The following is a 15,424-nucleotide window of genomic DNA, read 5'->3' on the forward strand; positions in this document are numbered from 1 at the left end:
GAGTCTCTTCCTGGCTCTGCCATCAACTCACTGTGTGACTTTAGGTAAGTCACTTACCACCTCTGGCCTCAGTTCCCCGCTCTAGAAAATGAGGAGAGTGCAGGGGTTTTGTGAAGCTTCAGTCATCAAGAGTTGCAACACCTGTTGAGATTCTTGGAGGAAAAGATACTTTATAAGGGTAAAGCATTCTGATTAACATTCATGTTACCTCACAAGGGCTCGCCAGTTAGTTCACTCCTGGCTGAAGAAAAGATGCAGGGAGATGAACGCTGTTTGCACTCGTTTCATTTCATACAGGCCTGATGCCATTAAGCTGTTTAAACAGACTCTCTGCAGCAATAGCTGGAACTGTGACCGTGTGATTCCTCGGCGCCGGGGGCAGCGTGCCTCGCGGCACATTAACCCAGTGAGTGCTTAGAAGGGAAAGCTGCTTGCCACCTCACAGCAGCAGCATGTCCCACCTCGTGGTGCGCGGCAGACGGATCAACTGGACTCTGGTGCTGGTGCTGGGGTATCTCTTTTACCTCCTCCTGGGGGCCATGGTGTTCCAGCTGCTGGAGAAGCAGGCAGAGGCCCAGTCTCGGGACCAATTCCAACTGGAGAAACTCAAGTTCCTGCAGAACTACACGTGCTTGGACAAGCAAGCTCTGGAGCAGTTTGTGCAGGTAAGAAGAGCAGGCTGCCCAGCTCTGAGCTCAAGGCTTAGTTTGGTCCTGGAGGGTTTATCCATTTTTACTAAAAACGAGTAGGTTGATTTAACATCTGTGCAATTAAAGAACTAGCCGTCTAAAGAAAGGCAGATGCTATGCAAGCTCCCTCCACACAGTTCTGCCATTTCACCTCAGTCCTGACCTACAGCACGTCTTGCCTTTTCCACAGTGAGGCTCCCCAAACACACACTTCTGCTGATGCAGTTGAGGGCTGCCTCACCATAATTCCCCTCTCCCAGTCCTGTGCATAGCTCAGCCCTTTGGTACTGCACTGATAAACACTATTGCAAACCTTAAGAAAGAAAGGCAGCTCTGCCAATGCACCTCAGCCCAGACCTGTATCGTCTCTGCACATCTCTGCCTGAACCCTGTCCAGCAGCACCCCTTGCTATTCCATCTCTAGCCCTTTCAAATACCATGAGCTATGCCATATCATACTGTGTTTTTGGCGAGTGGATAAACGTCCACAAGGTACCAGGTTAAGATGCGTAAACTCCATTTCATTTGTTTCCTCAGGCAGTATTTGACACCAGGTCTGCAGAAGTGAAAGCATGTACAGTGAGATCTTTAAACACATTTACTTTGTCATTTAGAGGAACCAACATAACATGTATTTGCATCTGGTCCAATGTGCACTCAAAATAAATGAGTTTTAAACTTAAAACAGGTTCAAGGCCAGTTGCAGTACCCTCTAAGGTTACTGAAAGCTGTGCTCCTTGGTTGTAGTATGCAATAACAGGGCAATAAGAAATCCTTGAATCAATCAGAGCTCTTATTCATGCTTCTAATTTTTCCAGCAGCAGACTGGGAGCCTTTCCTTCTGCTAACCGTTTCAGTAAGGCCATTAAACTACTCCAAACAGGATGCCAGTTTGCATTGTATTCTTGGTCTGATGGGTTTCCACTGATCAATTTCCAGATCAACAAAAAGCCCGATAGGCACAGTAGATGAACTTGATAGAAGAGTGAAGTACAGATCACAAAGGTAGCAGGAAGTGAATGATTCTTCCTGAACCTTGGTCCATTAGGGCCGCTGGGTAATTACAAATACTGCAATGTATTACTTGTTGAGTGCTTTGCACTGCACGGAATATGACAGAGAAGAGAGCCCTGATGCCCAGATACGAAGAGAGGATGACTCCCAGCTCTATGCCCAATTGGGATATCTTCATAGGGCTAATGTGTTATTTAGTCCAGTCCCTAATAGCCTAGGAAGCTCCCTAAGAGCCAAATTCTCCTGTCTTACACCAATAGAACTATATTAAAACGAAAGGGGTTGCACTGGTGTCATAGAAAGAAGAAATTTGCTGAGCCTCTGGTTGTATTGAATACACAGAATGTTTCAACTGCTAGCTGTTCTGGCCAGAACCAGCAGAGGACACCAAAGTATCAGCTATCATGTATCAGACTTGCAACAACTCGCTCAAAAGCTCCTCACTAGATCACAGGAAGAGCTGTGAAGGACAAGCAGAGAACTGTGTGTCATCCGTCACAATGCCTTTTAGACACATTTCCAGCTATTATTAATAAGAAGGAATAAAACTCTTCCAAAATGGAATCCCTAGCTCTGAGAGCACAGCTAAGAAACCATCACTGGTCGGTAGTCTTTATTGTCTACCTGTTCAATCATGAGACGCCCGTCTACCCAATCTAAAGTGTTGCACTACTCTGAAAAGTGACTGTGTAAAAGGCATTGTTGCAGCTCTGTGCTTATTGTGTGCCAGTGTCACAGCGTCGGCTTTGCTCAGTTAAATTGAAAAACTGGACTTTCTGACTCCCAGCCCTGCAAATCCACCCGCTGGGTTCTGAGAGTCAAAAGTTAGTGTTGCTTCTGGCTCATAGATTATTTCCAGTAACTGTGTTTGGACTTGACCTCCATTAACAATTGAGTTGATTCTTCAAGAAGCAGATTCCTGTTGTTCCATCTCCACTAGCGGTGTTGGCTCTGCAGGGCTAGAATGAGAAACACTGAGATGGGCCTGATCTGAACAGCCTGGAACATCAGGAAATTCACATAAAACTTTGTGACCTGGGCCCATCTCTGGTAAAAACATATTTTGTGTCAGAAAATGAAGTAGAGCTGACCCTAGATTCAGACAGGAAGCAGAATAGCTGCGTAAAGAGGAGCCATTTTTACAGTCACTTTGCTGCCCAGGCCCACGCTTCCAGCCATTTGTCAGATAACATCCATCCTGACACACAGGGCCAAACCCTTGGCGATGGCTAAGGAGAATGCAGTGCATGTGGGGAGGAAGGAATAAAAAGTGGTATAAAGTTCACCTTTGCTCTCTTCAGCTCCTGTGATAGCTCTATGCGGGCTGGTCCCCTTGCAGAGGGCACTCTAATTTACATTGGGTGCTAATGGTCCCAAGAGAACCAAAAAGGCAGTGATAGATTGGTGCAGTATTGGAGAATACCAGCTATACCCCTTTTCCCCAGCCATATCCCACTACAACAGCATCAGGGGTGGGAGGCGGTAGAAGCCATTCTGCTAACGTTTTGACCCAGAGGATCCTTCTTATGCTGGAATGATCTGCCTGGGTCTGGATATGTCGACGGCACAGCCAGTTCCTGCTAGCATTGAGTCACAAAGCAGACAAACCCCACTGGAAGATATGATCCACAGTGTCAGGATATGGATGTGACAGTCCAGAGATGGTGTTTATGGCTGGAGTATTTAAAAGGTGTTTTAAAAATGCATTACATTTTCCTTCTGCACGGCATGTGCAGTTTAGTGTAGATTATACTTCTGAGCATTTGCACTTTGAACTGCAGAGAATGGAGAGTTGCTCCTTGTGGACCATGGATTAGACCTGAGGTTCTTTTAAGCATTCTGAGTGGCAAAGGACTGAGATTTGTACCTCAGCGCAGTCTGAAATTTCATTCTTCTCTCCTCATTCTCACTTAAAAACACAGCAATCATTTTGTATAGTTTGATTTGTCAAACTCCCAGAAGAGGTTTTTAAAGCTATTTGGTAGTAGAAGGGAGAGAAGCATGACTGGTGCTACTATAAAGGAATCGAATGTTGCCAGATGCGCAACAGTCTTAACTGATGGGTTTCACACTCTTTGCAGATTCCCAGATGCTGTAAGAATTGTTACTGAAAGAATAATGTAAGGTATTAAACCCCAACCAACCAAAAGTTGTGTTATCAGTGTGCATCAGATCAGCTAACATTTCAGAAGCAGTGCAATCCACATTGCCCTGGAATGAGGCATTGCAAAGATAATGCCCCAGCAGCAGTCAAAGGTTTGGGTTTTGAATGAGCATCCCCCAACCTTTAGCGCTGATCTCCTGGTTGTTGGGTCGTTGAGGCTGAGATGGCTATCAGGGCCACACACTCCGCTCCTCTAGGTCTTGTGTCACTCTAGAAGCAACCCTTTCTGTTGATTAAGGAGCAGGGTGGTGGGTGCACAAATGAGGTTCATTCAGTCACCTGGTGGAAGGGTGAGGGTCAGGACCTTGGAGCTCAAAAGTGATGAGAGGAAAATAGAACAGATCCTCACAACTCCAACAGATGCCACCATCCTGTGGAGGGAATATTACAGCAGCCAGGCAACATTCTATTCACCCAGAGGCATTTAGTTGGTGTAGCTAGGCGGCCTGGTTCCCTGCCGCCCCGGAAGGGGACGAGCCCTTCTGGACGCCAAAATGGGCAGAGCCAGTGGAGCTTGCGCCCGACCCCCAGAGGTCAGGGAGCAGGACAGGAAGTACAAAAGCCCAACCCCAGAGCACACTAGAGGCCTGGCTACTGGAGAAGCCAGACGCCTGTGGCCAGGTTCCCAGTTGGGAGACTCCTGCAGTTTGTGGTTGACCCAAGGACTGGCCAGATGCTGACCAGACCCCGGAGAAGCTGGTAAACCTCCCTGTAGCAAGCTACCCAGAGGAGCTGCCAAGCCTACCGCTCGCCGGGTACCCAGAGGAGCCCATGGTGCTTGATTCCTTGGAAGACTCCGTCCAGACGCAGGTACCTCTAGAGGGGGAGGTAGGAAGTAGCTCGGGGGCAGCCGACCCTAGTCTTGCTGCAGCACTGCCAGAACCCATCAGTGTGTTGTGGCCAGGATCCCCACTGATGCAGCAGCGGGTCTTCTGCCGCTGCTAGGGCCCTGGGCTGGGATGCAGTGGAGTGAGAGGGCCTGTGTCCTCCCTGCTACCCAATATGCGGGTGTCAGGCTCCCCCTCTCCCAGGTCATTCAGAGCCAGGACCTGGGCCTCCTAAACCTATTTGTCTGCTCAGCCCCTGCCTGAGGGCCTGAGCTACAGACTCTCTACTGCCCCGCCCTGACCCAGGACCTGAGTTATTGAACTGTTTGCTCAGCCCCTGCCTGAGGGCCTGAGCCCCTGCCTGTTTGCCACACAGCCAGGCTAATTCCCCAACTCACTTGACCTAGGTAGTGAGGCGGTCTAGTTCCCTGCCACCCTGGAGGGGGACGAGCCCCGGCCGAACCCCCTACAGTTGGATATAAGGATCTAGGAGTTATAGTGAATCACAAATTGAATATGAGCCAACAATGTGATGCAGTTGCAATAAAGGCTAAAATCATTCTGCAGTGTATGTGTTATAGGTAAGACACCAGAGGTAGCTGTCCCACACTACTCAGCACTGGTGAGGCCTCAGCTGGAGTACTGCATCCAGTTCTGGGTGCCACACTTTAGGAACAATGTGGACAAATTGGAGGGATTCCAGAAGAGAGCAACAAAAATTATAAAAGAAAACCTGGCCTATGAGGAAATGTTAAAAAAACGGGCAAGTTTAATCTTGAGAAAAGAAGACCAAGGGGGGACCTGATAACAGTCTTCAAATATGTTAAGGGCTGTTCTAAAGAGGACGGTGATCAGTTATTCTCCATGTCCACTGAAGGTAGGCCAAGAAGTAACGGGTTTAATCTGCAGCAAGGAAGGTTTAGGTTAGATATTAGGAAAACCTTTCTAACTATAAGGAAGCTGGAATAGGCTTCCAAGGGAGGCTGTGGAATCCCCATCATCAGAGGTTTTTAAAAACAGTTTAGACAAACACCTGCCAGGAATGGTCGAGGTATAGTTTGTTCTGAGCAGTGCAGGGGGATGGACTAGATGAATTCTTGAGGTCCCTTCCAGCCCTAGGATTCTATGATTTTTGATAGACAAGTAAAACATTTCATATTACAACTGAATTTGGGGAGCTGCACTCCCTTTGCTCATGTTGACTTCGGCCCACTTCAACACCCAACAGGTGAGAGCAGTCTAGAGCAGCAGAGGATGTCTCATTAATTAACCCCAGGCTATCAGACAGAAAGGAAAGGCCTGGAGATGATTGGTGGAGATACTGAGAAGTTCTGGCTAAAAACAGAACTCACCCTCATGATGTAGAGGTGAGCCAGCCACTCCTCCCCCTCCACCCACAAACATGCATGAGTCACACATAAGACTGGGATGAGATGGAGAGTGGGAGGGATGGAGGAGAAGCAACCTTTGTTTTTATGGTTTAGCATCACATTGTTTCCCTAATTCAAGCACTTTCGGTACCCCCTCTATTACGGTCCCTTCATCCTCTAGCAAGTTAATGAAATGTTCATACTTGGGTGCTCCTGTTTTCCAGCAAGGAGGGCACAGGCCCCTGGCCTGCTCTACTCCTCAGGCCTTTGCTGAGCCACTGAGAGACCTATATCAGGTCCTTCTAGTCAAACTCTAACCTGTCTAGAAACTCTATTGCTTATTACACATCTAAGCTTGCTTGAGACATCGATCAACCCACTCACCTGTCCATTCTTTTACCTGACAATCTCTTTATCATGAGCCTATACATGCTGCTCACCTGTCTGTCTTGTGCTCTTCTTCTGCTTCAGGTCATTCTGGAAGCATGGGAGAAAGGGGTTAACCCAGAAGGAAACTCTACCAACCCCAGCAACTGGGACTTCAGCAATTCTTTCTTTTTTGCAGGAACCGTTGTCACAACTATAGGTGAGGCAGCCTCTCTTCCTATTAACCTCTTCCTCTGACAACAGATGCTTCCTCCAACTGTCCTGTGAAAGACTGAATCACTAGTGACAGCTAGATAGACTAGACCTGTCAGGAGGGTCTGTATCAGTGTGGGGCTTATTTAAAGCACCACATTTTCAGCCAGCCTCCAATTCTGCATGTTCATTTTGCACACCCTGCTTATTGCACCTTCAAAAGTGGGCACATGCCCATTTTGCAACTGCGAAGCCTTCATTTGCATATGCAGGTTGGGTGGCTGCGCTGTGTGTGCAAGACAGGTACTGCATCTGCTTGTGCAAACCAAGTTAGTTGCATTCATCACAAAATTGGAGACCTGAGTTGAAAATCAGACCCCTAATGTGGAAGGATAAGACATTTTTAAATAATAATTTTTCATGTCCAGTGTTCTTTTGATAGTGACAAAGATTTGGGGCCCAATCAGTGGCTGTGCCATTTTCTCCAGCCAGAATTCTGTCTGGAAAGGTGTGAATAAGCTGGGCCTCAATGGAACTGAACTAAACTGACCTTCCAAACCTTTGGAGGTTCTTCCATGGGCAGTAGTCCGACTCTAGAGCCTTTTAATGTAATTGTCCCTTTTTTCTCTCCTTCACTGCAGGTTACGGTAACTTGGCCCCCAGTACGGTGGCTGGGCAGGTGTTCTGTGTGTTTTATGCCTTGTTTGGGGTGCCACTTAACCTGGCCTTTCTCAATCAGCTGGGGAAAGGACTCAACGCACACCTGCTCACTCTGGAGAGATGGGTGCACAAGCCAGGCCGTGCTCGGGTACAGTGTCCATTTTTAAAGCTAATTGGTTTTCTGAAACAGGTGGCACCTCAGGCTTCGCTGCTGCCTATTTGTGTGTATGTCCTGGGACATCATAATCATGTGTCCTTTCTATATCAGGAAGTTAACACGTCACATTTATAGATGATGACTTTGAAGTAATTTGCTCTTGTCTGAAGGAAACGATCTTTCCCTGTCTTAAGCCCTGATTCCCCATAACACGTTAGCATGGTCTTAACTTTGAGCGTGTGCCCAAGTCCCATTGACTTTGATGGACTACAAGTATGTACATAAGTGCTGCACTGAATCAGCCTACTGTGCCCAGCCTGTAGTAGTTTTAAACTACAGTAGAACCTGAGAGTTACAAACACCTCTGACAAAGTGAGTATTCACCCATGAAAGCTCATGCTCCAATAGGTCTGTTAGTTTATAAGTTGCCACAGGACTCTTTGCTGCTTTTACAGATCTAGACTAACACGGCTACCCCTCTGATATCTGAAACATTTGTAACTTTAAACAAAATGTTGTGGTTTTCTTTTAAAAGTTTACAACTGGACATTCACTCAATACATCTTTAAAATTTTACTATGCAGAAGAAAAATGCTGCTTTCTCTTTATTTATTTAGTAGTTTACATTTAACATAGTTAAATGCTGCTGCTGCTGCTGCTACCTGATTGCTTACTCCTGGTTCCAAATGAGGTGTGTGGTTGACCGGTCAGTTCATAATTCTGGTGTTCGTAACTCTAAGGTTCTACTGCATGCCAAGACAATTTCATTTTTCATTGGTCCATTCTAATCTGACATCCCTTCACCAATTGGACCAGCAACTCTGCACTTAATTCTTTTCCCTCTCTTTTTACTCTCTTTTTAAATTAAGATAGATATTCGCTCTCTGTGGGTAAGACCTGTCAGTAGGTCACCCAGTCTGAGTCAATCCAGATTTTGGAAAACAAGGTAAATGGAGAAAATCTGTTCTCCACATTTCTGTACAAAGGCTCTGTGGCTGGCCCCTGAAATCAGAGAAAAGAGAGATTAGAGAAGACTCTCAGATACCCGATCTATGAATGGCCCTTTGGTAAATCTATGGCCCATTCTGGCACATTCTGTTTTCTCAAAGTGGAGTCTCTATGTCTGTCTGTCTCTCTGGATCACTCATCTCTAGGACCTGCTTTAACTGCTCATTCACTTTAGAAAGTCACAGTCCAGGAAAATAGGTTAGCTCTAAATTAGCGTTAGGAAATTCATTGATTATTTTTCTAGCCATTCCTGGCTAGTCACCTTCCCCTACCCTATCGGTTTGTGTGATAATGTTCTTACCCCAGACCCCCGAATGAATGAATGAATAATAGTAATACTTAGCACTTTTTCTGTTCAGAACAGTCTGCAGACATTATCTTACTAATCCTCACAACACCCCTGGGAGATAGGTAATGAACTATTTTACATTGGGGGAAACTGAGGCAGAGACAGTAAGACCCACACTTTCAGACTTGCAAATTCAGTAGTCATGACTGTGAGTTCATTCAAGGTAAATGCATGCACAGAATTAGTCATGTATTTGTTGGCCATTGACGTCAATGATTACCAACTCTCACCATTTTATCACGAGCCATACATATTTGGTGTTTTTGTTAAAGGTCCATCTCCTGGAGTCATGTGAAAATCTCAGCTTTCATTTAAATAAAATTAGTTTCTAGTCCTCTTGGTTGCGAACAGATGTTTGAAAATGTGATCTGAGCTCACCCAAGGTTCAGAAACTAGAAGGCAAATAAAAAGAACCCCTAATGTATTATTTTTTTTAACTTTCGTGATTTTTTGAGACCTGACTCATGATTTTTGAATGGTTGGCACTAGCAATACTGCTGATGAATCCATTACTAGAAGTGCTTCAGTATCTGTAGGGAGACAATATAACCAGGTCAGACTGCAGTTCATGGGAGAGGATGAGCATTTCTCCCTTCCATCTTGTCCTCTGATACCTACAATAATTGGGTTCCGTGGTGTACTGTACTTTCTACAAACCAGCAGCAATAAAAAACATCCACTAGCCACCCGTGACAGATACTCAATACCACTGAGCTGCCATTTTCCTTCTCTCCTACAGGTAGTGCAGACGCTGGCATTGGCCTTCTTTCTGACTGCCGGGACCTTGCTTTTTCTAGTATTCCCACCTATGATCTTCAGTTATGTAGAAGGCTGGAGCTATGGAGAAGGCTTCTACTTCACCTTCATCACCCTCAGCACCATTGGATTTGGGGATTATGTAGTAGGTAATGAAGGGATGGGGTTGGATGAACTTTATAGGCCTGTGTTCTTAGGCCACTGTAAATTGGGAATAACTCTGCAGAAGTTAATGAGTTACACCAGTGCAAGTTTGGCATAAGTAGATGAGAATCTGGCCCTATGTCTCTACTAAGACTGCCAACAAGGTCGTTAAGTGTTGCCAATTGTGGTGATGGGTATAGATTCTTGTCCACTGAGAACTAGACTAAGACCCACCAAATTCGTTTCATACTGAATACTGATTAGATAGTAACTGTTCCCAACCCGGTTTAGAGTGATCCACAGAAACAGAGGTGAAAGACTCTATATCCCATTACTAATCCTCCAAACCGTCCAGTCCCAAGTAGTGTCACCCACGTATGGATTAGACAAGAAACTCTATCAAACATTTTTAGGAATCGAGCCATGTCTAATACTGAGCTGCCAGGGATTATAATTACAGGGTGAATACTAGTAGCAAGCAGAGGCCCTTGTAAGAAAATGTACCAAAGGTCAGCATATAATCCCCAGGGGCACTGGCTGTGCCCTAGAGTCACTGCCAGAGAGGAGGCCTTTCTCCTTTCTCTGCACCAGCTCACTTAAGCAATACACTTAACATATGAGGTAGAGAATGTCCACATGTGTAGAAAGAACAATAAGTTCTGTCACCTTCTCTGGGGTTTATCCTTCCCTCACTTCCCAGAAGTTTTGTGTGTGCATTGTGAGAGCCTCTTTGCCTTAAGGCCTGGCTGTTACACTGTGGAGATCAGTGATGCATTTGGTCCTTAGCTGATGCACTGACCATTCATTCACTAGAACTGCCATATGGGTATCAGTGACACACACACACCCATATACAAAATGGCACTATTTGCTTGGTAATGTATTCAGCAAATAATATCTGATCCTCTCTGTTCAGAACTCAGGCATACTGCATACTACAGAAAAAAACATGGGTGTAATAAACTATGGGTGTGGCTAAATTATTATTCTAACATGCTAGAGAACCAGATGTAGAATAAAACATGCCTTTCTAAATATGGTTATAACATGGTCATTTCCCATCAACACAGGCTAGAATGAATAATTTTACATAGCCCTGGTTAAGGTTAAACACCACATATTAGGTGAAGTTTGATGAAAGTAACAGCTTGATTGCATGGAGATGCCACAAATTGAGTAAATCAGTCACATCACTTTCTTGTTCTATTTATTAGATGTACAGCAGGTACAGTAAAGTGGTCATGATAGGCTTAAATGGGTTACCCAGAGTAGTTTAGGATGGAGCCATGCTCCGTGCCACTCTTACTTCTTGTTCAGTCAGTGGAAGTTTTCCCTTCACTGTGTTGTGATGCAGTTAAATAAAGCAGCAAGTTCCCAGGCTGCAGCTCTGTGTGCAGATGGGGCCTTACAATTTTGATTCCATCTATTCCAAGCCGAACCTCAGACACTGGGGATATGTCTACACTTAAAATATTACAGCTGCGTTGCTGTAGTGCTTCAGTGTAGACACTACCTATGTCGACAGGAGGGGTTCTCCCATCAGCATAGGTAATCTATCCCCCCAAGAGGTGGTAGTAGGTCGATGGAAGAATTCTTCTGATGGATACATGGGGACTTAGGTCAGCTTAACTACACTGCTCGACGTGTGGATATTTTCCACAGTCCTGAATGACATAGTTATGCTGAGTTAATTTTCTAGTGTAGGCCAGGCGTGAGCAAAAAAACATGGGAATTGTTCTAGGACATATGCCCACATACAGTAGATTTTGTGTGGGGGATCTGTGTGGCTCACATGACCTCACAGCAGATCTTTGCATGAGGTTGTGTGTGTTTTGCATCTTGTTGGCCTGTTTGCCAGTCCCAGGGGTCCAGTCTAACATGTTAAGTTTCACGTTTTTTTCAGGCACAGATCCTAACAAGCACTACATCTCAATGTACAGGAGCCTGGCGGCAATTTGGATTGTTTTTGGCTTGGCCTGGCTTGCTCTGGTCTTTAACTTGGGAGCTGACCTGATGGAAAAATTCCTTCAGCTAAAGTGGCACAAGCCTGGCACAGCAGAAGAAGCCATTACCAAAATGGAGGATGACCCTGATCAACCCAGAATCCACATACCGAGCTGAGAGAGGCTTATGGAGAGCACTTTAGAAAGAGTAAGGCTCCCCTGCTCCTGCCTCATACACACCAAGCAAGCTTTCTGGGTAAGAGATTGCTGGCTCTAAACCACAGGTTGCAGACTATCTCCAAGGGAGAAGATATTTTCAGAAGAAAGGAAAGCCCTTCATAGTGTAAAGGCAGCAGCTGAATAAAAACCTTTGAGGGAGTGGAACTGTAAAACAAACATCCCAGTATTCATCATTCACTTTCCACTCAACGACCCCCTGGTGCAAGTTCCCCTGAAATAATTAATTACCATCTCTCTGATTTGATCTTTAGCTACTGGAATTGAATTCTGTTGATCTCTGGCGTTCAGAAATCCATAGCGACTGCCTCACAGCGAGGGTGGGAATACCTGACATCAAGAGAGCTGAGCTGAATTTCACTTCCAAGCAGACACAATGAGAAAAACAGGACCAGGCCTGGCCACCTGTTTAACCACATTCATCAAATGAAGCTTTTCCTGAAACCTCTTGGCAGACTTTGTCCTATATGTTCAGTGGTTACATTTCTATCATTGTCCATCTGGGCTGAAAAGCTTCTCCTTAAAATTGGTTAGAAACACTGTGTCCATTTCAGAGCTGTCTGCATTGTAAGAACTTCATCTGGAATAAACAGGCATCTGATACCAAATCCTGATCTCCCAAGTCCCTTGATAATACCAGTCCCTTGCTCAGTGACTATTGATGCAAGCAGACTTCCTTATTTCCTGCCAGTTCAGAAATCCTCTGCCAATGTGTGGTACCTGCTTTGGGCCCATTCATTAAGAAACTCTCATGGACTATGTGAAGTTGGTACTGTCCATTCAGACCTAAGCAAAACTGGCTGACTCCTCCCATTCCAAATCCTGCTCTCTGTTACATGCATGGCATTAGTTGGTGAGAACAAAGAGTCTGATTTTCTCACAACTGTTGTCAGCCAAGAGTAACAGCTCTTACATCAGTCAAGGAGGTGGTAACGCAAAAAAAAGCCACACGTATGGAACGATCCTGTTGTTGAAACATAGAAATATGGGTCCCACATACAACAAACTTTATAAAGAGTTAATCAATAACGTCTTCTACAGATATGCTTGTAACCATTATGTCATAAGCTACTTCTGTATGTGCAATGCTAATAACATATATTGATAACTTATTAACCCGTTATAAACCTGTTATCAATGGAACCTTCATATACAGTGTGCCCCAAATACAACCTGACTGACAGAGTTAACCAGCAGTGGCCCATGATTGACTGATTACAGTTCACCACATGACAGCCTCTCAACTAGCAATTTGATATTTCACTGTGGGAAAGATGTCTATAAAATCTGCAGCAAATTGTGCTGCCTGAAGAAGGAGTGCACAAGGTGTGAAACTCATCCCACACATCTGCTCTGCTGGATTCTGTGTTCTGAGGAGATTCACAACAAAGGCTTGATCTTGCATCTTACCTCGTACCTGTTTTCCCCACTGATGATTGGTACCTGGAGACTCCAGGCTGGGTGCTCAAGTCTGAAATGCTGGGAAATAAGAGTGGACAGCTCCCAGTTATTGGGCTTGCTCAGTAAGGCCCATGACACCGTCACCCCATTCTACACCTCATTCTCATCTACTACCTACCTTACAGCGCTTGTCTATCTCCACTCTCCTAGCACTGATCTCCCCTCTGTCCCTTCACACAATCTCCTAAATGAGCACAAGAACCGCCTGCTCTGTAGTCTCTGCCATCTGGCACAGCTGCTTTGTATCTCTGTGAGTTAGCTAGCTCTCCATATTTTTGCAACTCGCATCTGAAAATCTCTCTCACCTATATCCACTCTTTTCCCTCCCTCAGACCAAATGCTCACATATAGTCATTAAATACTGTCTTTACACCACTGTCTTTGTAATTTATATTATATTCTGTCTTATATTATCTAGCTCTATTAAACATTGTGGGCTGCCATTTGTATGAACGACACGATCAGGTACCAAATAAAGTTGTACTGACTTGTGCATACGATCCAGATTCCATCCCACCCCTCCTGTCTTCCACACCTTCCTCACCCAACCTAGGCAACACAAACCATATGTGCCAGGCCATAGGCTAAAGGCAGGTGTACAAAATACCTTGCACTGTGCTGCCTGCCACACAATGTGCTAAACATGTGCAAAGATGACAAGGCCAGGGATACAACACATGCATTACATGTCGGGGACACACACACACACACACACACATACACACACACACACACACACTGGCCCAAGTTCTGAATAGTAAAAGTGAAAGCGTCCAGAGACTTGTTACAATCACAGTGCTGCTGCTGCTTTTGACGACACTCTGAGTAGCTGCAGAGATTCTGGAGTTGTCTGTCTGCAGACTCAGGAAGATACATTGGTGCTGTATCAGTTCACACATGAAAGGTTTTCTTAACAACCATAATGGCTAGAAAACAAATTACAAAAGAAAGAAAAATCTTAAATTCTGCAGATGGTGATGATTTAAGGCTCCTCACACTCACCAGGGGGAAAAGTTTATTTTTCACCATTGTCCAGTGGATTTTTCAAGCCTTGGACAAGAGCCTAGAGATCATGGAGATGCCATAAGAGCTCTGTTGTTCAGGTTACACTGTGATTTTCACTTAAAGCAGGGACAAAATACTTTTTTTATGTATGACTAAGAGTGCAGTGTTTCTCAGTGGGTGCAATTTGAACCTCAGGTGAGTTCTGAGGGGATGGGCACTGGGGCACAACCTACCAGCTGGGGAAAATAAAATGGCAGAAGATCTACTGCTGAAGAACACTATATAAGAGCCAGGCCAGGCATTATTATGGTATGGTCACTAAGGAGCCAGGGGAGGATAGGAAAAGGGGAATCTTGCCCCCCCTCCATTCCTGTTGCTACAGTGCAATCTCTGCTTCCTGTACAGAGTGGAGTTCTCTCAACTTCCTGTAAAGTGCTCGGCTCTGGTGCAGGGGAAGCAGCACTCCTGAAGTTGTGGAGCTGGCATTGCAGCCTGTGTAAACAGGATTGCCCCAGAGCTGGGCACTGTGTGGATACATGAGCATCAGCAGCCACTCCATCCCCAACCAGGCCACCAAGATGGCACCAGGCCTCAAACTAGCAAGCCTACCAGCACACCCATCCCAAAGATCTCCCCTCAGTCTGGCAACCCCTGCACCATACCACCGCAACAGGTCCCTGAGCACCAATATACCACCTGCAATTTTTTCCATGGCCCCAGTCTCAGAACCTTGTGGATTGTGGGATGTTAAGTGGATCCTAACAGAAAACTGGAAGTGTTTTTTGGGTTCTGAATGGAAGAAGGTTGAAAATCCCTCATACGGTGTATCCTCCCCAGATTTACGACACTTACTCTTTGAGTGCAGAAAGAATTTGCTGGGGATTTTCATTTTCATCTGTTAATTAGTTTATGAATTATTGGTATTTTAAGTGGCCCCCCCTTTAGGAGCTTTTGAGATGAGCCTAATCTTTTTCTGCCCCCTAGTTCCTTCTAACAAAGGAATTCCTGATTTAGATTTGAAAATGGGCTCAGTTCTTGACAGAAAACCTGAACTCTCATCT

General features: G+C 45.3%; 1 protein-coding gene across 1 annotated transcript; it reads left to right on the plus strand.

The window, feature by feature from the left end:
• Positions 1–452: 452 nt before the first annotated feature.
• Positions 453–11,838, plus strand: KCNK16 (potassium two pore domain channel subfamily K member 16). The gene is made up of 5 exons (XM_050951581.1): positions 453–665; positions 6,536–6,650; positions 7,285–7,451; positions 9,557–9,722; positions 11,621–11,838. The coding sequence occupies exons 1-5, from the start codon at positions 453–455 to the stop codon at positions 11,836–11,838; spliced, it is 879 nt and encodes a 292-aa protein (XP_050807538.1).
• Positions 11,839–15,424: the final 3,586 nt, after the last annotated feature.

Source organism: Gopherus flavomarginatus, chromosome 4 (genome assembly GCF_025201925.1).
Source record: "Gopherus flavomarginatus isolate rGopFla2 chromosome 4, rGopFla2.mat.asm, whole genome shotgun sequence".
NCBI classification, from domain to species: domain Eukaryota; kingdom Metazoa; phylum Chordata; order Testudines; family Testudinidae; genus Gopherus; species Gopherus flavomarginatus.